We start from the raw sequence: 23480 nt of genomic DNA, 5'->3' as shown, positions 1-23480 counted from the left end.
TGTGTTGTCAAGACTGAAAATGATTTGAAACGTCACTGAGGTGACAACTACTTTTGTTGAGTTAAATGAAGGTTGATTTTGTAGTTCGTTGTGTTTTAAAATGTGTAAAACATAATTGAGTTTAATTGATTCGTTGAAGTATTATGAAATTGGATGCTTGAGTCGAGAGTCAGAGCATGTTGATTTTGATATGAGTTAACTTACGTGAGCATGATATTGAAGGATGGTTTTGTATGTTTGGTTGTGTTTTGTGAAATTAAATGTTGTTGCTTTAATTCTTCTCACAAATTGAGAGATTATAAGCATGCGTGACGTGAGTCACTTTATTTAAGTTTACTCATACGGGCTGAAAAGCTTACCGGGTTTGTTGTTTACATTCCCGGTGCACTATTCTATGGTGTAGGGGTTATTGTGCAAGTTAAAATATCGGGTGATCGTTATCGAAGCGGAGGTGGACTTTCCGTCACGTGGTGTAGAAGGGCGCTTATACTTGTAGTCTTCCGCTGTGTAGTGAGTTGGTGAGAGTGGTTACACGTTGAATTGATATTCAGTTTAATTTGTAAACTATTGTAATGTAAGATGTGACTCTAAAGAACGAGTCGGTATTGACATTGTGAGTTTAGTTTGTTTGTTGCTTAGTTTAAATGAAAAAATTTCTATGTGTGTTTTCTTGTGTTTGTTCTCGCGTTTCGGATTTGAATTTACTTATTCAAAATTCAGGGCGTGACAGAAGGTTCTAGGTTTCCTAGTTATGTTCGGATTCTATTACCTTTTATGTACTCTGTAATTCTCTATATAAAGAGCTCCTATTATCAATAATAAACACACAATTTCTCCCTGCAATTCCTCTTTACTACAACAAACTCCATATTTTTTATATTTTTATTGCTCTGAAAATGTGACTGCATCCAAATAATTATTGTTATTAATTGTGTAAGTCACTGATAACGAACCAAAAAACTTAGAAATTGTTTTCAATCAGACTAGTCAACATTGTTTTTTGAAAAGTTGTTGCTGATAAACTGAAAAATAACTGTCATTCACAATAATCTTTTGAATAATTATTGTCGACGAACAAAACTACTGTTAGAAAACCAAAAAACTACTGATCTGTTTGCAGGCCAAACCGGATCTCCGCTAAATATCCGCCATCAGCAAACTGGTACAAATGTGTTTCTCTATCCCCGACTTAAAAAAAAATAAAATAAAAAAATAAATAAAAAAAATTAAAAAACCTTTGCACACATACTAGGAAACTTGTGACATATTTACTTATTATCATTCTCGGGTCTCATAGCTTTTCTTACTAAATGATCATGTATGGGATAAACAAGGAGGGGGTTGTTTATCGATTTGAAGTCCTGGAATGCATCAAAAAAAAAAAGTCCTGGACTGAAAAAAAAGGGTTGACTTCAATCCGGTGCCTAGGACCACTTTCAATCAATTTTCATTGCACAGTAAGTTTCCTTAGGAGAAGCCCAACCCACTGAGAAGTTTACCGAATCAAAAATCTCATTATTAATTTTCTAACAAAAATCTCATTATTATTTTCTAAAAGAGAAAAAAACTGTATGGTGCCTGAAGTACTATTGTCAATTGCACATTTTGGCACATGAAGTATTTCAGGGAGTTATGTGGTACGTGAACACTTAATTCACCGTTAAACGTTAGTCAACATAATATCTCCATTCATTTTGTCCGTTAAAAAAACATGAAGCTCCCATCTTTAGATAACTGTAAGTGGACATGGGGTGGTGCTCGAAGCCTCGAAGGGGGAGAGCAGTTGTACATACCGCCAAGCATAAGCAACAACCTCATAGGTGGGCCCTGCGACATGGTAGGCCCCGCCTACGATATGCATCCGGTAGACCGACACCCGAGCTACCACGTCATGGTGGAGGTCGGCCGGTATCTTGCTAGGAGGCCACCCTCCCATGCTCTCCAAAAGCCTTGAAGAAAAGTAAATATGTGTATTATGTCCCACATCGGAAATGTAGAATAGAATGGGACTTCCTTTAGCTATAAGAGGAAGTCCTCCCCTTCTTGGAAAGGGATGGATCCATGATCCTTATACTTGTATCACTACCAAGGCTACTTGCCCTCACTACTAGTGGAATCTCTAAGTGGACGTAGCCTTGCCTCAAGGGTAAGGTGAACCACTATACATGCTTGTCTCTCTCTCTCTCCCCATCATGATCCACACTTAGTTCCCGTTCCGTATTCTCACACAGAAACATTGGCGCTAGAAGGAGGGCCCCTAGGTTTGGGTATGAACCTCCGACCTTGAGCAAGGGTCATGTACGGCTACAACGAGCTACCAGGTACCAAGAGCCAGCGGGTGCATGGGTACATGCAGGACACCCCACCCAAGCCTCCAATAATCCTTCGGGTACATGATCTTTCCTCACCATGATCCTCCGGGTACATGATCCTTCCTCACCCAAGCCTCCAATGATCCTCCAGGTACATGATCCTTCCTCACCATGATCCTCCGGGTACATGATCCTTCCTCACCATGATCCTCCGGGTACATGATTCTTCCTCACCCAAGCCTCCAATGATCCTCCGAGTACATGATCCTTCCTCACCATGATCCTCCGGGTACATGATCCTTCCTCACCATGATCCTCCGGGTACATGATCCTTCCTCACCATGATCCTCCGGGTACATGATCCTTCCTCACCCAAGCCTCCGATGAGCTAGTGGGTACATGAGCCTCCGGGTACTGCGAGTCAACGGGTACATGCAAGACACCCCTCCTTCCTCACCCAAGCCTCCGATGAGCCAGCGGGTACATGATCCTCCGGGTACCATGAGTCAGCAGGTACGCGCACACCCTTTACCCTCCACTCCCAAGCTTCACTCTTCTTCAGGCCTCCGAGGAGTCAGCGGGTACCACCAAGAATCATGCACGAGCACCACCAATTGACCCACCAAGGACGAATCCCTCCCACCGAGCACATTATCAGTCAAACTATACAAGGAGGACTTTATTTTTAGGAAAAACATGGAATCTCATGTTTCAACAATTCCAATATCTTACTACTCTCGATCAGCTCCAGATAAGTTCTCACTTATGCTCTTTTACTTTGAGCTAATGCAATGCTTTACATGCTTCGTTAATCACTTATCTAAGCATGCTTACAAAACGTGATGATCTTAGTAGCATATTCACTATGCCTAAAATACTTATGTCATGCTTGGAATGTCTCCATTATTCTTAGGCATGCTTACAAAGTGCTAATTCTTACTAGCATTTCCACTACAAGTACATGTTAAACATACATGCCATATATGCTTTAATTTAATTGCCCGTCAATTAAAATTGCTACATATATACATCTCAAATTCACTAAATAAATGCAACATGCATCTCATAAACCCTCCAATCATGGGAGGTACCCCAACGGGGTTAGGAGGCTCAAGCCCTCCTTTCGATCCCATTGGATCACGGAGGCCTACAAGCCCTCATTCAACCCCATTGGGTTAAGGAGGCTCAAGCCCTCACTCTACCCCATCGGGTACGAGTCATTCTACCCCATCGGGTACGAGGCTCAAGACCTCATGTGATCCCACCGGGTCACGATGCTAAAGCCCTCACTCTACCCCATCGAGTACAAGAGGCACCAAGCCCTCTCACTACCCAGCCTGGTACTAGAGACCGGGCCCTCCAACGGGTACTAGAGGCCGACGCCTATACAATACCCCAACGGGTACCAAAGTCGTTGTACACGAGGCCTACAGGCCCTTATAAATCCTCTACTCGAGCGAAGTATCCCAACGGGATAACTAAAGGGTAGCTCCCTTACATAAGCCAAGGTCCAGTCCCTTGCATTATAATCCTTGCCCCAAGCGAGGTACACCCAACGGGTAAGCCAACGTCCAGTCCCTTGCTTTTTGAGTCATCTCACCTCCCGAGCGTTCTCTACACTTGGGGGACTTATGCATACCACTTATCACAAGTGGAGGTAGTACCCGACCGGGACTATCATTGAGCTTCACGCTCATACTTTTCGTGTTATGGTCTATTAATGGAAATATTGAAATTTTTCACCTATTGTTGATCGCAACAATTAAATTTCTTTTACATCCCATTAATAAGACCATAGGACAAAACTCACACCCGCTCAACATGAGCGAGCTCAACTCTTACGTTCCCGTTACACATAAGCCAAACAATCGGGTTATGGCTTATACGTTCGGGTTAAGTAAGTTAGCGTTCCTTCCTCTAACCTATCCTTCGATACCGGAGCTTCATTCTCAGCCTTACCGGCTTCGTCGAACGTAACCTGAATCCAAATTCCTGTTTTACTACGTGACTTGGGGGACTCGGCGAGTAACCACACTCCCAGTCCTAACACATGTGCATCATATGCATACAACATATACATATGATTATGTACGCGTCATCGCGTTCATCACACATCTATGCATCATATGCACTTCATTATACTTTCACAACCACATACATTCTAGACTTATACGTCGTATGTCAACACTACATAATACGTGCATACACGCTATATATAACATACAAACATTCATGCACCTCGAGGCATTTGACTCCAATGTCACCTAGATTGCCCTAGCGCAATCAAAATGGTCTTTGTACACTCTTATCTTATTTGCAGGTACTAGCTAGATGATGGGCCCCGTGGCACCAACCTGTCATGGAAACTTCACGAGACCCGGAAGAGTCCCTTCTTGCTCACGGAGTTGGGGGACTAGTATGGGTATGGCGTTCAACGAGGTCATCACTCATACTTTGCGGCATCATATTTAAACTCCCCAACCAAGAAGCGCCTCTTACTCGGGGACTTGGGGGACTTGTACATACCGCCTATATCACATACCGCCAAGCATAAGTAACAACCTCATAGGTGGGCCCTGCGACATGGTAGACCCCGCCTATGATATGCATCCGGTAGACCGACACCCAAGCTACCACGTCATGGTGGAGGTCGGCCGGTATCTTGTTAGGAGGCCACCCTCCCATGCTCTCCAAAAGCCTTCAAGAGAAGTAAATATGTGTATTATGTCCCACATCGGAAATGTAGAATAGGATGGGACTTCCTTTAGCTACAAGAGGAAGTCCTCCCCTTCTTGGAAAGGGATGGATCTATGATTCTTATACTTGTATCACTACCAAGGCTATTTGGCCTCACTACTAGTGGAATCTCTAAGTGGACGTAGCCTTGCCTCAAGGGCAAGGTGAACCACTATACATGCTTGTCTCTCTCTCGCTCCCTCTCCCCATCATGATCCACACTTAGTTCCCGTTCCGTATTCTCACACAGAAACAGCAGTATTACCTTTCACCGTGACGGTAGAAACTTATTGATCGATTAGGGTTCTGATTATATATGCGAGATTATTGTAGATGATTAGACTAGTGAATAGCCGTAGAGACCCCTCTATATTTAATCCTGGAATCCACATCACGCAATGGTCACTAAAATTTTGTATTGGTAGCCACGGTGGCTTTTCAAATCCACCGGTCACTAGGAGAGGGATAACCGATCGAGAACCAAACTTATTGTAGCTAGAGAGATGTATGTTAACGTCTTGAAGGTCATAACACATAGTTATTATCTACAAAAACTTCTCACTATTTCTTGTCTCAAGAAAAAATATCTTATATGGAAATGATTAACAATATGAAGATGTTATAGTTGTTTAAGAATAAGAGAATTGTGTGTTTCATTATTGAGAATAGGAGCCCTATATATAGGGATTACAAAGTACAAGTTCTAAAGATACAAGGAAAACTAATCCGAGTAGGACTAGGAATTCTAGAACCTTCTCTCCTATTACAATCATGGAACTACTCCTAGTTTGATTAGGCACACAAAGCTGATTTCCTTCAACACTCCCCCTTGTGCCGCTCAAACTTGGTGGTGATGCTTCATCCGTTGCCTCGTTAAAAACCTTGCTCGAGTGAAAAACCCTGTGGGACAAAAACAAGCTCGAGGAGGAGAAAAAGAGTACAACACGTCCTTCACTCTTCGAGATCGAACATGTAGACATCATGACTCCCCCTGATGTCGATATCTCCCCCTGATTACTACAATCATGGGAGTTGGGATAACTTTCTCAATCCGATGCTCTTCACATGTTTCTCGAAGGTGGATTTAGGTAACGACTTAATGAATAAGTCCGCTACATTATCCTCTTATCGGATTTGATTTACTTCAATCTTTAGAAGTGATTGTTGTTGCTGATTATAAAAGAACTTAGGCGATATATGCTTGGTGTTGTCGCCCTTGATGAAACCTAACTTCATTTGTTCAATACAAGCTGCATTATCCTCATAAATGCATGTAGGTTCATCCGTGGTAGACTTCAAACCACAACTTCCTCGAATATGTCTAATTATAGACCTTAGCCATATGCATTCACGCACGGCTTCATGTAGAGCAATAATCTCTGCGTGATTTGAGGAAGTAGCAACAAGGGTCTGCTTTGTAGACCTCCAAGATATCGCAGTGCTTCCCATGGTAAATACATAACCCGTTTGGGAGCGACCTTTGTGAGGGTCAGAGAGGTACCATGCATCAGCAAAACCCATAAAAACATCATTGTTGTTTTGATGGAGAGGAGTAGGGGGACGCCGGCCACCATGGACTGCAGTGGCGGCGCCAGCGCCGGCTACATGGCCAGCGGCAAAATCTTAGACGGCGGCATTTTGCCTCTTGGGGTCCGATCCCAAATTTCCTCATTCCTTTTCTCTCTGTAGGGATAAAATAGGCCCGTATCAATCGTACCTCTTAGGTATCGAAATATTGTCTTTACACCAATCCAATGGCGGCGTGTTGGCGCAGAGCTATGTCGAGCTAACAAGTTCACTGCGAATGAGATGTCCGGTCTTGTGCATTGAGCTAAGTACAATAATGCGCCTATTGCACTTAAATAGGGCACTTCAGCCTCTAATAATTCTTCGTCCTCATCCTTTGAACGAAACGGATCTTTTTCGGGCTCAAGACTACGGCCAATCATGGGAGTATTCACAGGCTTTGCGTTATCTTCATTAAAGCGCCTTAGAATTTTCTAAGTATATGCAGACTGATGGATCAAAATCCCATCACTACGGTGCTCGAGTTCTAAACCGAGACAAAACCGTGTTTTCCCAAGATATTTCATCTCGAATTCGGATTTCAAATAATTAGCAGTTTCCTTTAACTCATCTAAAGTTCCAATTAGGTTCATGTCATCGACATAAACTGCTACGATTGCAAATCCGGAACTTAATTCTTCTTTTAATGAACACGCATAGGCATATTTCATTGTTAATATATCTCTTCCCAATCAAGTAGTCACTTAGACGGTTATACCACATCCGTCCGGATTGTTTTAATCCATATAGTGAGCGTTTTAATCTTATTGAAAACGCGCTCCGTGGTTTAGAGCCTCTTGACTTGGGTAATTGAAGTCCATCTGGAACCTTCATATATATCTCTGAATCTAGATCCCCATAGAGATATGCTGTAACCACATCCATAAGCTGCATGTCAAGTTTTTCGGAAACTACCAAACTGACAAGGTAGCGGAACGTTATAACGTCCATTACAGGAGAATACGTCTCCTCATAGTCGATTCAAGAGCGTTGAGAGAATCCTTGCGCCACGAGGCGGGCTTTATATCTAACCACCTCATTTTTCTCATTACGCTTTCTAATAAAGACCCATTTATGGCCAACAGGTTTTACATCTGGGGGTGTCTGCGTTATAGGCCCAAATACCTGTCTCTTTGCTTGTGAATCTAATTCAGCCTGGATCGCATCTTTCTATTTAGGCCAATCCGCTCTTCGTTGACATTCTTCGACAGAGCGAGGTTCAATATCATCATATTCTATAATTCCTTTTGCAACATGATATGCAAATGCATCATCAATAGCAAGAAAATTTCTATCCATCATCTCATGTACACTAGTGTAATTCATGGAGATCTCCCTATTCTCTGGAATTAGTTCTGACATTGGAGCGTCCCCCAATGATGTCTCTTGGACATAACCATAATCCGGAATATTCTCATGAGATGGATTATTCACATCGATGATTAATGGATTATTTTGTGCCAAACTCGCTTTCTTTCTTGGGCGAGAATCCATCGAACCTATGGGCCTCCTGCGCTTCCTGGCGAGAGCCGTGGGCCTAGCCACAACGTCACCAAGGGAGGGGACGTTGGCGCCATGCTCAGTTGCTCTTGAGATGGCGTCATGTCCTCTAATTTTACGGACATCAATCCTTGCAGGCAAGTTTGCAGCAGGTATGTGTGATCTCATCACTTTAGCGATATCAGAAAACGCATCAGGCATCGATTCTGCTACATTCTGAAGATCGAGAATTCTCCTCACTTCAATTTCGGACTGTGCGGTTTCGGGATCAAGATAAGACAGAGTGGGGAAAGACCACGACAATTCCTGTCGTTCCTGTTGAACATTTATGTTCTTATCTCCCTCTAACGACGGGAAGACCGTCTCATCAAAGTGACAATCCGCAAATCTAGCGGTAAAGAGATCGCCTATCAAGGGTTCTAAGTAACGGACAATCGTTGGAGAATCATATCTAACATAAATGCATAATCGTCATTGAGGACCCATTTTGGTGCGCTGTGGTGGCGCAATTGGCACATAAACTGCACACCCAAATATGCGTAAGTGTGAGACATCAGGCTCATACCCAGTCACCATCTGGGACGCAGAGAATGGTTGAGTGGCAGGGGGCCTCAGACGAATAAGCACAGCTGCATGCAATATTGCATAGCCCCAAGCAGAAATAGAGAGATTGGTGCACATTACCAATGCTCTAGCGACCATTTGTAGTCGTTTAATGGCGGCTTTTGCGAGACCATTTTGGGTGTGAACATGAGGAACAGGATGTTCAACTTCAATCCCAATGGACATGCAATATTCATCAAAAGTTTTTGATGAAAACTCCCCCGCATTGTCTAGCCTTATAGACTTAATAGGATGATCAGGGTGGTGAGCCCTTAACTTAATAATTTGGGCGAGGAGTTAGCAAATACAGCGTTCCTTGTGGACAATAGCATGACATGTGACCAGCATATCGATGCATCAACCAACACCATAAAATATCGAAATCGTCCGCAAGGTGGTTGACTAGGTCCACAAATATCACCTTGGATTCGTTGCAAGAATGGTATGTTTTCTTTAGTGTCCTTTGCATGGGATGGTCTCGATCCTAATTTTGCTAAAGAGCAGGCTTTGCAGAACGAATGATGGGCTTTAGAAACAACCAATGAGGATTTTGGTTGAGCCATAAAGTCACAATTGACTTTAGAAGTAGAAGGAGGAGTCAAAGAATGGTCCATGGCGTCAAAGCCATGTTGTTTTCGTAGGGGGTAGACGGCGCCGGCCCTAAGTGGTCGGTCTTGCACAGTCTTGGCGTCGTGAGGCGCAGGTGCATCTCCTCGAACCAATTTTTGGTTCTTACTTCTCTTCGTTTTGAATAATGGATGTCCGTGTGAAGTCTTTAATATACGGATCATCATATCACGACCTGGGTGTCCCAGACGGTCATGCCAAAGCCTATATGTGTCAGAATCTCATAAATCATCTCTCATAACATGATTGGATTCAATTACTCGAATAGTGGTTGCATACAACCCACTAGATCGACACATAAGTTTCTCTAAGACTCTTTTATGTCCGTAGTCATTAGAGGTGATGCAAAGGAACTCTTATCCATTCTCACAATGTGTTTCCACATGAAAACCATTGGCTCTTATATCTTTGAAGCTCAAAAGGGTTCTTTCAGCTCTAGGAGCGTAGAGAGCTTCAGTGACATTAATGATTGTGCCATGTGGCAACAAGAATTGAGCTGGTCCTTGACCATGAATCAATTTAGATGACCCTGCCATCGTAGTCACTGAAGATCGAGTAGGCGTCATCTCAAGAAATAACTGCCTATTTTGAAGTATGGTGTGCATAGTAGCACTATCCACGAGGCATTCTAGCTCTCCAGGAAACATACTTGAATGAATAAAGTTCGAATCAAAATCGACACTTTATTTCAATGAAAGCCAATGATTACGTCAAAGTTTCTAAATTTAATCCAAAAAGGATAATCAAGCTTAGACAAGTAGTAGTTACTTAATCCGTTTGGTAATTCCAATTTGGTTGTGACCAGGTAAGGTAAGGCGAGATTTTGATGGAGCATTGCTCACTTTTAAAACCGTTTTCTCAGTTCAAACCTTTCCTAGACATCACAATTACTCTTGAGTACGCCTAGTGAGAAAAAGTTATAACCACTGTCTTTGTTGATAGTTTCCAAATTTTTGGATTTGGATTGAAACCAATGACGTTTATATGGTCAAATTTTTATGCTTACGAACGCTCTTAGTCCGTAGCCTACGAACGCTCTTAGTCCGTAGCCTACGAACGCTCTTAGTTCGTAAAAATCAATGCTACGGACGCTCTTAGTCCGAAGATCACGAACGCTCTTAGTTCGTATGTAGCGTGAATCCCCACGATTCCGCTTTTAGCAAATCGAACCCACGTTACAGAAAGGTGGGATGTAGAAGAATGGATTTTGTAAGTCCCCGAAGAAAAATAAAATTTAAATTTCAAAAACGGGAACAACTTACTAGTGAAAACTTACTCATGAATTTCGGAACTTGAAATTCTCAATACACGTGCGTGTTGATGCAGGCGTGTAGGATTGCAGACGTGCTATCGATCCTGGGTCAGGGATTGCAAACTATCTTTCAATCCCTGCTGTGTGGCCGAGATGTGCAGGATTGCAACGTCGGTTTGAAAAACTTGTTTCTTGAGAAAAGGTGGCCGGAAATTGCTAGGCTCGGCCGGAGGTGCTGCTTGCTTTGGCGGAAGAGTGCAGGTCTCAAAACAACTCCGATGAGGCTGAAATTCAGAGATCAGATAGAAGAGACAGAGACGAACAACTTTGATGACGGAAGTATTTTGATCTGAGGTCCCGATCAAGACATTTCGGGGCGTGCAAGCAGGCTGATCTGCACAAGAACTAGCGTCCTGCTGTGCTGTAGGGGCAGCAGGTGTGCGGCGAGGACAGTAGGAGGCACACGGGTGCTTAAGAGCTGCAGGGGCAGCGTGCAGCGCAGGGGTGCGCAGGTGGGCAGCAGTGGCTAGGCTAGCTTGGGCTAGGTGCAACGGTGAAAAGGTGATGTTGAAGAGAATTTCGGTTTTTGAATTTTTAGTTTTTGTGGTTAGAACTCGTGCTGATAACGTGTTTAAGAATAATAGAATTGAGAGAGATTGAAGAGAGAATTGTGTGTTTCATTATTGAGAATAGGAGCCCTATATATAGGGATTACAAAGTACAAGTTCTAAAGATACAAGGAAAACAAATCCGAGTAGGACTAGGAATTCTAGAACCTTCTCTCCTATTACAATCATGGAACTACTCCTAGTTTGATTAGGCACACAAAGCTGATTTCCTTCAACAATAGTAACATTATTTTCACGTCACTAATAATTAATAATTAATTTTCCTGACTTTTAAATTGAGCAATTTTTACAGCTATTATATCAAAGTACAAAGTTGCATTTTGAATAAAATCTCGTTGAATAATATCATCCTATGTATAACTTCTTTCTCAGCCTTTTACGGGTTCCTTCACGTCCCACTTGTTCAACCTTTTGGCTGCCTCTTCCACCTGAAATTCGATCCAAGTTATCACTTAGTAGTTAGTACAACTAACAGTTGAACACTAGCCTGTGATGACTTATAACATTGGATTATTAAGTTATTAACTTCATTGTAAAAAACCGAACAACGAAATATCCGATATGTAAAAATCTGATAGCTAATGAAGGCTAGGGATCGGAAAAAGTAATCTTAGTAACACTAGTATTACCTCCTTCTTCCAGTCTGTTCGAACGGTGATCCATATTAGAATGATTGTTTGCATCAACGTGCCCGCCATCATCCCTAACCATATTCCCTAAACCAATATTAAACAGAGTCAGTGCTTACTAGTATAATATATAGCATTGGTGAAATTTTAGTTTTCCATCATACATTAATACTTAAGTATATAATAGACTAAGCAAATTAACCACATTTGCATATTAATGTGAAGTCTTAAGTAACTCGACTCGAGCTGGCATCACATATATGTAACTCGGGGTACTTCATTAAGTAATTACCTTAGCGCCAAAGTTGAAGTAAAATCCAAGAAGGGCACCAAGTGGTACTCCAACAAAGTAATAACAGCCCACATTTACATACGCCACAAAAGCTTGCCATCCACACCCAACAGCAACACCGGACAATACAGGCTGAATTCCATTGAGGAGGAGGGTGAGGGCAAGAAGAGGGGTAAGATCTGAGACAGCAGCGGCCACGACTTCACCCTCCGTGAAGGCGTAGCTGATAACATCACGAAAAATAAGAACAACTATTGCTGCGATGGCGGAGATGATGAAGGAGATCGTAGTCACCACGATGACAGAAAATGCTGTGGACTTGGGATTTCCGGCTCCAAGCTCATTGCTTACTCGCACACTGCATGTATACTTGCACGTACCCATCATTAACAATAATGCTAAAATAAATATAGTCCTCATATATATTGAATGTGTATAAATATAACTCCAGATTACTTTATATATTATACTATGTCGGACATTAACTCTGAACTCATATAAAAAATTATTCAACTGACCTTGCAGCTGCATTTAACCCAACTGAGATCATGAACACCCATTCTGATATAGTCGTGCTGCATTAATCAATTAGCCAAATGTCATATATATACATACATCATGCATACATTATGTCATTATGTGGTACTATAGACTAGAGTGTGGCATATTCGGCAATTTTACAATTGTTGGGTCGATTTTTTAACAGGTTGGAAACCCAAAGTAATGTTCGATATGCCATATTATATATATACTAAAGAATTTTCAGTAGAGCACTCTTCGCTAGTTGGTGCTTGCTAGAATATATCATTTTAGTTGAAACTCTTATTATTATCTCAGGAAGTTCTCTCGATGTTGATTGTAATCCGGGGTTTAGGCAGTCCCCCCATGTATTCTGCGGTTTCATTAATCAATGTTTGAAGGCAGTCGCACCGGTCCTTATTTAAAAAAAAAAAAACAAAACAAACAAACAACAATTATTTTAGTACTCTTTATAAATCAATAAATAACTCTTCTGATTCAGCTCTGTAAGTTTTAATTTTGACTTCTTTAATTTGGGTTGTTGTCAAGATTAAATTACAAAGTAATTTATTATTTAAATAAAAAAAAGCTGAGATGTCAATTTCCGATCATCATATCCCTCAAGGATAAAGAAGATGAGGAAAAAAAAACAGAACATATTATAGCCAATTATTTGGCAATCACAACCACAATAATATATATAGGCAGCCAAAAGGGATAATATGGATGCATCATCCATATTTTGGGCAGAAAAGTTAATTGGATGGCCAAGCATACATAAGAAAATGACTTTTGGGCCATAAAATTAAATCACTTTCATATAGCTAGGAACTTGTCAAAAAAAAGATGAGTTGAATTATTCCAAAGTTTCCAACCAATCTTCTCCACAAAAAAAGAACAAAAAAGAAAAAAGAAACTGTACCAAGAATAAGAATAGTTTCGTTTATTCAAAAGAAGAAAAAGAATAGTTTTGGTTTTCACGCTGGTGAGGACCAATAATAATAATAGTTAACAACCACCATATGATATGTTGATTAAACTAATTGTCACCATATGTAAATAGCTAGCGCATGTGATCAAAATAGTAATATCTCACATTGATTGGCCACTATATAAATGATTAACAAAAAACAAAACCAATAAAGACTTACCAAATCGAGAGCGAGTCAAGAGCCAACTCAGGATTTTCCAGCAAGCCAGCCAGCAGAACCAGAATCTGAAAATACCACGTCTCTAAACAAAGCATCACTGCAGACGCCACCGATAATTTGAAGAATCCATACAACCCGATGAACGCTTGCCACGTAAAACCGCTCCACGTGTGCCTGCACCTCTCGCTTTTCAAGATGTATACAAACTGCGCCACCGCATTGATCCACCACGACAGGCTGAGCAACAGCGACGCGCCCAGAAGCCCAAGCCCAATCTTGTACACGGCCACCCAGCTCAGCAAGAGGTGTACGGCTAGTGTCACTGCTGATATGTATGCACTTGGAGTCACTATGCTTTGAGCTTGGAGGAATTTCTGGATCGGGAAGTTGACGGCGTAGGCAAAGATTTGAGGGATCAGGCCGTAGACGTAAATGGCGGCGGCGGAGGCGATTCTCGGGGACTCGCCGAGAAAGATTAGAGCTGGTTCTGAGAAGATGTAGACCAAGGTGAGGAGGAAACCGACCAACGTTAGGAGGATGGTTGATCTTTGTAGATATATGCCTAGCATTTCGTACTTTTGAGCTCCATATGCTTGTCCACATAGCGTCTCCACCGCACTTCCCATGCCTAACTGATATATTTGGAAATCAAAAAGAAATATACCGTTAGATTACGGAAGAAAAAAAATCGTAATGAAGGTATTTTTCTATATGTATTCTATGAAAACATATGGTATTTACACCGTAGTGACCGTACCATGAGGCCATAGGCGAACATTTGGATTCCATTGTTTCCGAGAGAAGCAGCGGCGAGCTCAAGATTACCAAGGTGACCGGAGAAGATTTGGGTGGACATGAACATAACGTAGTTGGTCAGGTAGACGACCACTGCCGGACCGGCGAGGAAGAAAAGGAGCTTCGACTCGATCCATAGAGCAGGTTTGAGACGCTGCAAGAACGGCCTATCTGTGTCGGATAATATTCTTTCCAGCTCAGTGCTACTCGAGTGGTCATGCTTATCTGTTAAGGATGGGGAGGATGAAATGGGTTGAAGGAGAGGTTGGTAGGTATCGTCTTGGGAAGAACCCATTAGGATAGAGGTGGGTTTGGATTTTTTAGGGTGGTAAACAGTCTAGTCTGAGCAATTGAGCATATATAGCAGGAACGGAGTCACAAAATTGCATTGATATTTTGCGTGAGGCTGCCAGGTCTGACCTAACTACGGGTTGGAGAAAGTCGACGTACGTGGAAGTTGCCAGTTTTGGTTTGCCTGCAGCTATCCATCAATTTTCACTGATAGAATAATTGTGGAAACATAGTGCTTTAATGAAATTTGGTCCTGAATTATGGTATGTTTAATACATTACGAAATAACGTCTAGAAGGTCATGAATGTTGTAATTTGTTATAAATTCTTATATCATCACTTGCGTAACAAGTATTAATGTTTTAACGGAGGTTTAGACCGACTTCAATAGAGATGCCAGATCGATGGAGGTTGTATTTTCCCATTTTCACTCAATTACATAACAATCAAAACACCACTTGATTGAATTGGTGAAGTTATGTACCATTACTTAAATGTCTTAAGTGGACCAAGTTGTGACCCGTTTATATGGTTTAAGTGAGTCATCCAATTCAACCCAATTAAATGGGTGGCGGATCATTGCAAGTCACCGTTTAGTAAATAGGTTATGTTTGAGTTTGTATTTTTTGACACGATTATTAAATGAGTAGGATTTGGGTTGTCTATTGTGGTACATCTAATACCTTAATACGACAAGAACCCAACACGACCTGACCCGACTCATTGACAACTCTATGGTTTTTCATGTAACCTCATTCATCCTAATAATTTCACAAGAATCCCAATGATTAATTCAGAATTAAATCACAAACCAAACCCAACTACCAGGCGGGTTTGTGTACTTTGGCTAAATGAACGACTCATATGATCTGCATTTGAATTCTGAAGGATCGCTCCAATTATCGGAATTGAATCAAATTTAGAAGGACAACGGCAATATGATATGGATGCATCATCAATTATGGATCTTTGTTGCCATTCCTCTCTCGTCTCTTTAAATTTTGCAAATTTTGATTTATAAGATTTTCCTTATCTTCATTGGTTTCAGGAACTACGGTATCGTTAGTTAATTCAATCAAAATGCATATGCAAGAAACCAAAAGGAAAACTTTATCAAATTAACTACTAATCCAGAAGAATGAGAAGGTGGATCCATGTATATGATTGTCTCGGTGTTCTTTGTATGCAATCCTGCATGAAGCGCAGGCATTATTGCGTGCAAGGCACGGCGCTGCAATGTTGTAATTAAGATCACAAATGAAGCTGACTCCCGAATTGTTTGTCAAATGTCGCATCTGAAGGCACTCTCGAGGGCCACCTCCGATCAGCCCTTACATCTTGGAAGGCCCCTCCGACGACGAAGACGACGCGAGTGCGTGCGGTCGGACAAGTCATGGAACCTCTCTGGCGAAACCAAGCTCGTGAGGTGCGTTTAAAAGTTTTCTAGGGTTTTCTAGTATTATGTACCCACTAAACCCTATGTAATTATAAATGAGAACAAAGTTCTTCAAAAATTTATTATTCAATTAACATAGAGGCCGTGGATGTGCTTTCTGTTGTTTATATTAAATTTTAATTGATTTAAACTTTTAATCAACCGAAGAGGGAGAGTCAAACCTGGAATTTCTGCAAATACTTTGTTAGACAAAAATGCATTGTAAATAGACTAAATACTAGTTGATATGCGATTTTCTATCTTTTAAATTGATCAATACATCGTAAGCCATGATAGAGAACTACTCTTAACAGATCGAGTTGAAATTCAGGCAACTAGTTTAGGCAGGACTTATCGAATTCCACATAGGCGATGCATGAAATTAAGCAGATCGAAGGTACAAAAGATTAATCAGGACACATGATTAGAGGTACGTAGTTACAGGTACTGAGCAATAAACTAGCTAATCTTCATTGCTTATTTCATGGCAGCCATGGTTGTTTTGGTCTCTAAAGCTTTACGTTTCTTATGAGCCTCAGATGGTACTTTCACATCAGTTGCCAACCCTAGAGCTTCAAGAAATTTTATGATGTACCAAGTCAGGTCAAACTGCCACCATTCGAGGCCCTGTCGAGCCGAATATTCGAAAGCATGGTGGTTGTTGTGCCACCCTTCTCCAAATGCAACCAATGCCAACCACCTAATTAATGTAATTTAATTAACAAGTTTAGTAGTAAAGATATGAAAACAGCAGATCAGATGATCAGTAATTTAAAATCTCTGTTTATTGAATGATGATTAATTACTTAATTGAAGTGATAAATAGGCATATATGTACCAGAGATTCTTAGACAGATCACTGGTCTTCCATGCTTGATATCCCCATATGTGGCCGGCCGAATTCACTAGCAATGTGCCGTGGAAAACATATACCATCCTCACGCCCTGAAATGATAAATTTGTTATCATATTTGTAAGTGGATGTATAACAACGTCAATGTAGAATTTTTTATTTTTGAAGGAAAAAGAAAGAAGTAATTAAAGAGTTAAAATCCTCACGTACCATTCCCCAAACGATGAACGGAAATCCACCAACTGCATATAAAATGCCTCCAAGAATAATTGAGTGTAAAAGGTAAGTATTATGAAGAAACCTATAGAATGCTTGCCTTTTCAAATCTTCAACATTCCGCAGTCCTCCATACTGCAAATTAATTGATTAGGCTATTTTCAAAGATAAACTGAAAAATCAAAAACCAGAGTTTAGGTGGTGTACATTCAGTTGTATATATGTGTGTATCTGAGTATCTGTGTATGTGTATGGTAAATCTAAATTACATACTCTTCCAAAACGAGCGTTGCTATCAAGAATCCAACCCATGTGACTAAACCAGAAACCTTTTAGTGGGCTATGAGCATCTTTCTCTGTATCTGTATACTGGTGGTGGTAACGGTGTGTACTCACCCAATCAATGGGACTACCCTACAAAACCATCATTTCTTTTTCGTTAAACAGCTTCAAAAAATAAAATAATTAATATAAATATAAACTGTTCCCGGCCGGCGAGGGCTAGCTGCTCATCAATTGTGTTCCCTGCGCAAGGATGTTGTTGTTGACTAGCTAGGTACATACATGGCTAGGTACGAATGGTATTTACAAATACAAAGAATAACTATATAATCTGTAGCTAGGTACGTACCTGAGCTGAAAGAACTGCAAAATAGGCAAACAAGTACTCGAGCAACTTGGGAAGCCTGAAGCTCCTGTGCGCAAGGTTTCTGTGATATGAAAGAGTGATTCCCAATCCGGTTACGTAAACGAGCGCGAGTGCTACCCATAACGCAGACCAATTGAAATAAAATGGCCCAAATAAAGCAAGAACATGCATAGACGCAAACACTGCAGCTGTGACTAGGTCAAGTAAATTCCATTTCCTTCCCCTGAAACGTGCGCGAGGCGTCATCAGAAGCGCCACCCAAATCCCCGGAAGCCCCATCGATCCGATCTTAACTCACTGAACTGAAATGAACTGTTCTGCACTCAAGTACTTGTTCACTACTCCACCAATGCCTCTGCCTCAGAAACTTGTATGGAGCTGCTCGTACATATATATACTAGGGAAGTAGGGATTTTACTGAAGTGAGTTAAATTAGTTCAATAAATTTTCACGCAATAAGTAGGTGATACCATGAGTTCTACTCTCAATATACTCTAAAATCATAAGAAACAGATCTCCTTGCTTTTATTGTGCCTGAAACTCAATACAAGTACGAGATCAAAACCGATGGAAAGTAAATTGAAGGATTAATCTTTGACACGATGGTAGCTGACAATGACAGATCTCTTAGGACTTTGTGCCATTATCTGCTACCCTAAAAAAACTACGATGGTAATGAATGCACACCCATTCCCTGAAGATGCATGCATACCCACTCACTTGGTCGGCTTTTTGAAAAACTGGATAAGAACGACATGCAGTATTAATTAAGCATGGGAATCGTTTTCTTTCAAAAATAAATTGATTCTATGCACCGTCACTGTCTATTGATAGTATCAATTTGATACATACATCCTTTGCTGAAGTATCCCAGCATCGGTTCTGGGTACCCAGACGAACTTCACAGTTCTTTTCAGACTATATTATAGTGAAGGAAAGGTTCAACATGCACATGAGCTCAGCCCAAAGGCACAAGAAAAGCAACTGGGCATTCTTGTTCGAGCCACCAGCACTGTAGGCATTGGGAAGACAAGTGAAAATCGTCTGTTTGTATATCTGTACAATTACAATATCAAGAATCATACCTTGAAAAAAGGTATCGCAATGATAATATGGATGATGAATGAATATGAGGTCGAGAAATCTTGGACTTTGTTATTGCTTCGGAAAGTATACATGGAGATCCATCATATGGTACACAGCCCAAATGTATCTTAGTGGATGGTGAAGTTTTCATAGCTAGGAAAGATGGTATGGAGTTGAGATCATCTAATCTGAGAGAGAAGGCATATAGGGGGGTTCTACACTTTTTCTCAGAGTTCGACGTTATATGTGGAGACTAGTTTCACCGAAGAGCAAATGGTAGAGACGTTTTATGTCACCGAACAGATGATTTGATTTGATACCGCTGTTTGACCAAAAACAAAAAAACCAAAAGATTTGATACCACTGCAAGTTTTAGTTATATAAGTGCGCGCACTGTACTGATACTGCCACAGTACATACGCTCTAGAAAATTTACATGCATAAGCTTGACCCAAACCGAAATGTGTCAACAAGCCTGCCTTTATGTCATTATGTCAGTGCTCATAAGCTTTCTTTCATTCATATTCTGCTCCACCTAAATTTTCAATATTTCAACTGTTTCTTGTCATATGCTATCTAAACTCGTAAATGTTAAAGTTCATCTCCATATCAGATGTACAAAAGGACTCCTAAAATGGTATGTAAAGCTATCTTTAAAACCAATTGAAACAAAGAATCACAATCAGCTACCAAATTCAGAGAAGCAGCTTGAGAATCACCAAGGAAGAAAATAAGGAAGGGAGCATCAAGTTCCTGTAAAGACCTGCAATACATAAACACGTAAATGTGACTGGAGTAAAGTGTCGCTACCAAACTATCATAAAAGTAGAAACTAAAGACTGCGTGTTTTTCCCAACATTCTGCATCATTCTTCCTCTCCGTACTCTAAAAATATATTCCGCCATATAAGTTTATAAGCATTCCTATTGATGAAAAAACAATGTTTATGAAAAGATGTGCATTTGCTCTTGGGAAGAATGATTTAACAGTGTCAATCTTTACTTGCTACCGTGACAGGGCCTCTGTGTAATTTTGTGCATCATTAATAACTCAGTCAAGTTCAAATAAATGCCAACAGAATTAATATGATTATCTTCAGTGTGAACTAACCAGTCAAAACATGTCAATGAATACTACACCGTTCAATTTTTGACATAATTCAGCCCAACTAAGCTGAAGTGTACTTACAGCTGCTACATTTTTGGCAAAGGATAATCACAGAAGACTGTTGTTTTAACATGGCAATATAGATAAAAATACGTACCTCTTTGTGCAGATGTTGCTTTGGGTACTGCTGGGATTTTGGTAGCTGCTATTCCATCAGTTTAAGAAACAAGTCAATGGAAAACAAGGCAAAAAAGTGTGGCAGAAAAACAAACCACAGGAAGCATAGGAAACTATAGTCAACTGTCTAATTAAGATGAACATTCTAGCATACTGTAATGAAGAAAATTATAATATTTCTAGCATACTTCTGTTGCAGGACGATGGAGGTTCAGAAATTGAAGAGGGCCACGGAGCTGCAATGTTGTCATTAAGATCACAAATGAAGCTGACTCCTGAAGTTTTGTCAAATGTTGCATCTGAAGGCAGGCTTGGCAGAAGGCAGCCATACTCTAAAAGAAAGAACGAAAAAAGTAATTTTAAGGGGATGTGAGAAGGAAATTACCGGAGATAGGAAATAATTTTGTATCTAAATTCTATTGGATAGACAAGGGACAAGGTCACAGTAAAATTAGCACAGAATTGTCAATTGACAAAATTGAGATAAGGAGTCCTAACATAGGAACTAAAAGCTGAGAGTTATAAATTATATGATTCAACTAGAATATAAACACTACCTTGTGATCCAACTGATGCCTCCAATTAGTGAAGTCCACCATCAGGAATGACAGGTCAGAAAAACGAAAACACTGATCAGTATCAATTTTCCCAACAAAGTTGCAAGAGGATAAAAGACGACAGTTTTTCATTCATTTAGCTGAATATAGCAAAACAGACCTTGAAGAGAGAAGTCCTTGAGGTTTATGTGACAAAGTTGATAAACATTATTGGATACATTAGCTTTCTGCAACTTCACTCCAAGTGATGCAGCACAATTTAAGGCCTGCAAGTTTGTAATAAAGCTCTGCTCTTGCAACTGGGAAACATAACTATCCATTGCTTTGCAACAGGCAGCCTGGCTTGTTATCATATTTGCACATTCTTTCACAACACGTGTCATGTTGGGGAAAATAAGAGGACACACTGCAGACGTCCAGACCAGAAAACAACAGTAAAGATGTTCAAATCAGCATGCAGTCTGTATAAATATGTTTTATACTGACAATGGAATGCTGTGTTATGTAACTAAGCATTCTCAAAGTGGTTATTGTATACTTAACATGCTAAAAAATTACTATATTTCTTCCATATCTAGGCTTACCTTTATTTACTTTGCAATTTGAAAGTCCTCTAAGGACCTTATTTGCAGAAGAAGGATCAAGGTTACTCGCTAGCCATCGCAGCACAATATTCTTACAATCATCTATCCTGGTTGACTGTTCAGGTACGGAATGGACCCCTTCCAAATTTGCAGCAATACCAATCTCAGCAAGTTTTCTAGCAGCATCTAATATGGCATTTTGGCAAACTTCCTGACAACACTCATTGACAGGATCAACTTTTTGGCAAGCAGCAAGTAGTTTTGAAGAATCCACAATGCTCTCAAACGCATCAACCTTTGTAACAGGGCAAGAAGCTTCAGTGAGGTTTTTTGGTTGAATTGAGCAAATCTTTTGAACAGTCTTATTGGCTCCTTGACTCTCTAGGATCTTCTCAACATCTGAGAGGCAGTGCTTTGCGTGAGTTATATTCAAAGAGAGCATCCTAGAGTATTTACTGGAGTGCCCTATAAGAGTGGTCAAGGTGGCCTCAAGCTGAGGACAACACACTACATTAGCCAATACGGGCGCAAAAAAGGCCCAGCAGTCCGTTGCTGTTTTGCTCATCATATCACTGGCAGCTGTAAAATTCAATGTACAGAGTCCTGAAATAGATAAAGCGAGCCATTAGTCTAGGTTGTATTCTCTGCATTTTCCATCATTAGAAAGTTTTCTATATGTTAAGAATCTTCAAGTAGTTTTTTGGGAGCATGCAGGGACATGGAATTTTGTCCATCTACTTTACTTCTCACCCACAAAAAATGAATATCTACATGAAGTGAACAACTGGTAAACGAATCCTATTAGAATTAATCAAAGACTTTTCAACCTCTCATCAATAGACTCCCAATACTGTGTTTTATCTTCTTAGAATAGTATTTGGGACACTACTATAAACAAAGTACCACAGTAAAGGCATGTACCTCGTACCTGATAATGTCGGAATGCTGTCATTTGTGAATGGTGTCAATGGTGAAGGTGCTAATAAAGGCAGAAAAGGTTGAGGGTTCACACTGGATGAGATATCAGGAGCAATTGCCTCCACATCGCCAACTGACCCACATTGGGACTCATATACACCTGCACAGAGGTTTAACATAAGCAAAAGTAGGAAGAAAACCCCAACTTAGTCAAAGAGCAACACAATCTTACCATACATGAGCAGTTTTTCAAATTAACACTACGAAAATTGCCCATGAATATAACACTACGAAAATCCAAGTTTAATCTAATGCACTGATCCCATATGACAATGTAGCCATAAAAGCCAATAAATTCTCCAACAGAGATTTTATTCACAATAACCCAAATGAAAACTGAAAAAAGTTGGTAGAAACATGAAAATTCTCAACTTGGTAAATATTAATGCAGACAGAGAAGCAATAACAGTAAGTATGAAACTTTCCAAACTCCAAATCTATGTTAGGCAAGAATGCAAGAATCATACTTAAATACCAAAACCCAGTTCATAAACTTGTTGAAATCACAGGAAAAAAAAAAAAAAAAAAAGATGGGAAATTTAGTGAAGGCCAAAAGAACAAAGTAGAGAAAGGAAATAAACGAGCTAAAAAAGACTTACAGAGACTGAAAAGTAGAGTAAGAGTAAGGAGGCCTGGACCATAAGAGACCCTCTGCCTCATTGTTGCACTTGTTTCAGTGAATCAAGCAGAAACAGAGTGAAATTTCTGAGCTTAACATCTGAGAATAACATTCAGAGCAAATGGGGGTTTAGTGTGAATGTGTAGAAATGGGGTTTCTGTAGCTGTGTACGAGTGTCTTTAATCTTTACTCTTTGCTCTACCACCATTGCAGAGTTCACACGTGTGACTGAGGGAGGGAGGCACGTGTTGAGGTGTATGTCAGAGACGAGCACGTGCCGGGAAGCGAAGGATTTAAGAGTGAGCACGTGAGGGGTT

At 40.5% G+C, this 23480-nt stretch overlaps 3 protein-coding genes across 8 annotated transcripts; all 3 read right to left on the bottom strand.

Moving 5' to 3' along the window:
* Positions 1-11252: 11252 nt before the first annotated feature.
* LOC133726034 (protein DETOXIFICATION 40-like) lies at positions 11253-15113 on the bottom strand. Of its 2 annotated transcripts, XM_062153483.1 has the most exons (6): positions 14574-15110; positions 13817-14448; positions 12665-12721; positions 12147-12504; positions 11855-11941; positions 11253-11653 (listed from the first exon to the last, which is right to left on the bottom strand). In XM_062153483.1, the coding sequence occupies exons 1-6, from the start codon at positions 14904-14906 to the stop codon at positions 11594-11596; spliced, it is 1527 nt and encodes a 508-aa protein (XP_062009467.1). In that variant the 5' UTR covers positions 14907-15110; the 3' UTR covers positions 11253-11593. The 2 variants fall into 2 exon arrangements, with proteins under 2 accessions (XP_062009467.1, XP_062009468.1); XM_062153484.1 differs by lacking the exon at positions 12665-12721 and having other exon boundaries at positions 14574-15113.
* Positions 15114-16642: 1529 nt separating this feature from the next.
* On the bottom strand, positions 16643-19513 carry LOC133726033 (palmitoyl-monogalactosyldiacylglycerol delta-7 desaturase, chloroplastic-like). Its single transcript, XM_062153482.1, has 5 exons — positions 18038-19513; positions 17680-17820; positions 17401-17541; positions 17176-17282; positions 16643-17037 (listed from the first exon to the last, which is right to left on the bottom strand). The coding sequence occupies exons 1-5, from the start codon at positions 18332-18334 to the stop codon at positions 16815-16817; spliced, it is 909 nt and encodes a 302-aa protein (XP_062009466.1). The 5' UTR covers positions 18335-19513; the 3' UTR covers positions 16643-16814.
* Positions 19514-19637: 124 nt separating this feature from the next.
* Positions 19638-23355, bottom strand: LOC133726032 (uncharacterized GPI-anchored protein At1g61900-like). 5 transcript variants are annotated; one of them, XM_062153481.1, is made up of 8 exons: positions 23144-23355; positions 22488-22644; positions 21567-22169; positions 21143-21388; positions 20983-20994; positions 20614-20757; positions 20406-20453; positions 19638-19904 (listed from the first exon to the last, which is right to left on the bottom strand). In XM_062153481.1, the coding sequence occupies exons 2-8, from the start codon at positions 22516-22518 to the stop codon at positions 19837-19839; spliced, it is 1152 nt and encodes a 383-aa protein (XP_062009465.1). In that variant the 5' UTR covers positions 22519-22644; positions 23144-23355; the 3' UTR covers positions 19638-19836. The 5 variants fall into 5 exon arrangements, 3 of the variants coding, with proteins under 3 accessions (XP_062009465.1, XP_062009463.1, XP_062009464.1); XM_062153479.1 differs by having other exon boundaries at positions 22495-22644; XM_062153480.1 differs by having other exon boundaries at positions 20406-20450; positions 22495-22644; positions 23144-23354.
* Between the last annotated feature and the right edge of the window lie 125 nt (positions 23356-23480).

Source organism: Rosa rugosa, chromosome 1 (assembly GCF_958449725.1).
Source record: "Rosa rugosa chromosome 1, drRosRugo1.1, whole genome shotgun sequence".
Taxonomy (NCBI): domain Eukaryota; kingdom Viridiplantae; phylum Streptophyta; class Magnoliopsida; order Rosales; family Rosaceae; genus Rosa; species Rosa rugosa.
Note: the sequence above shows the minus strand (reverse complement) of the source record. Positions and strands in the feature narration are given on the sequence as shown.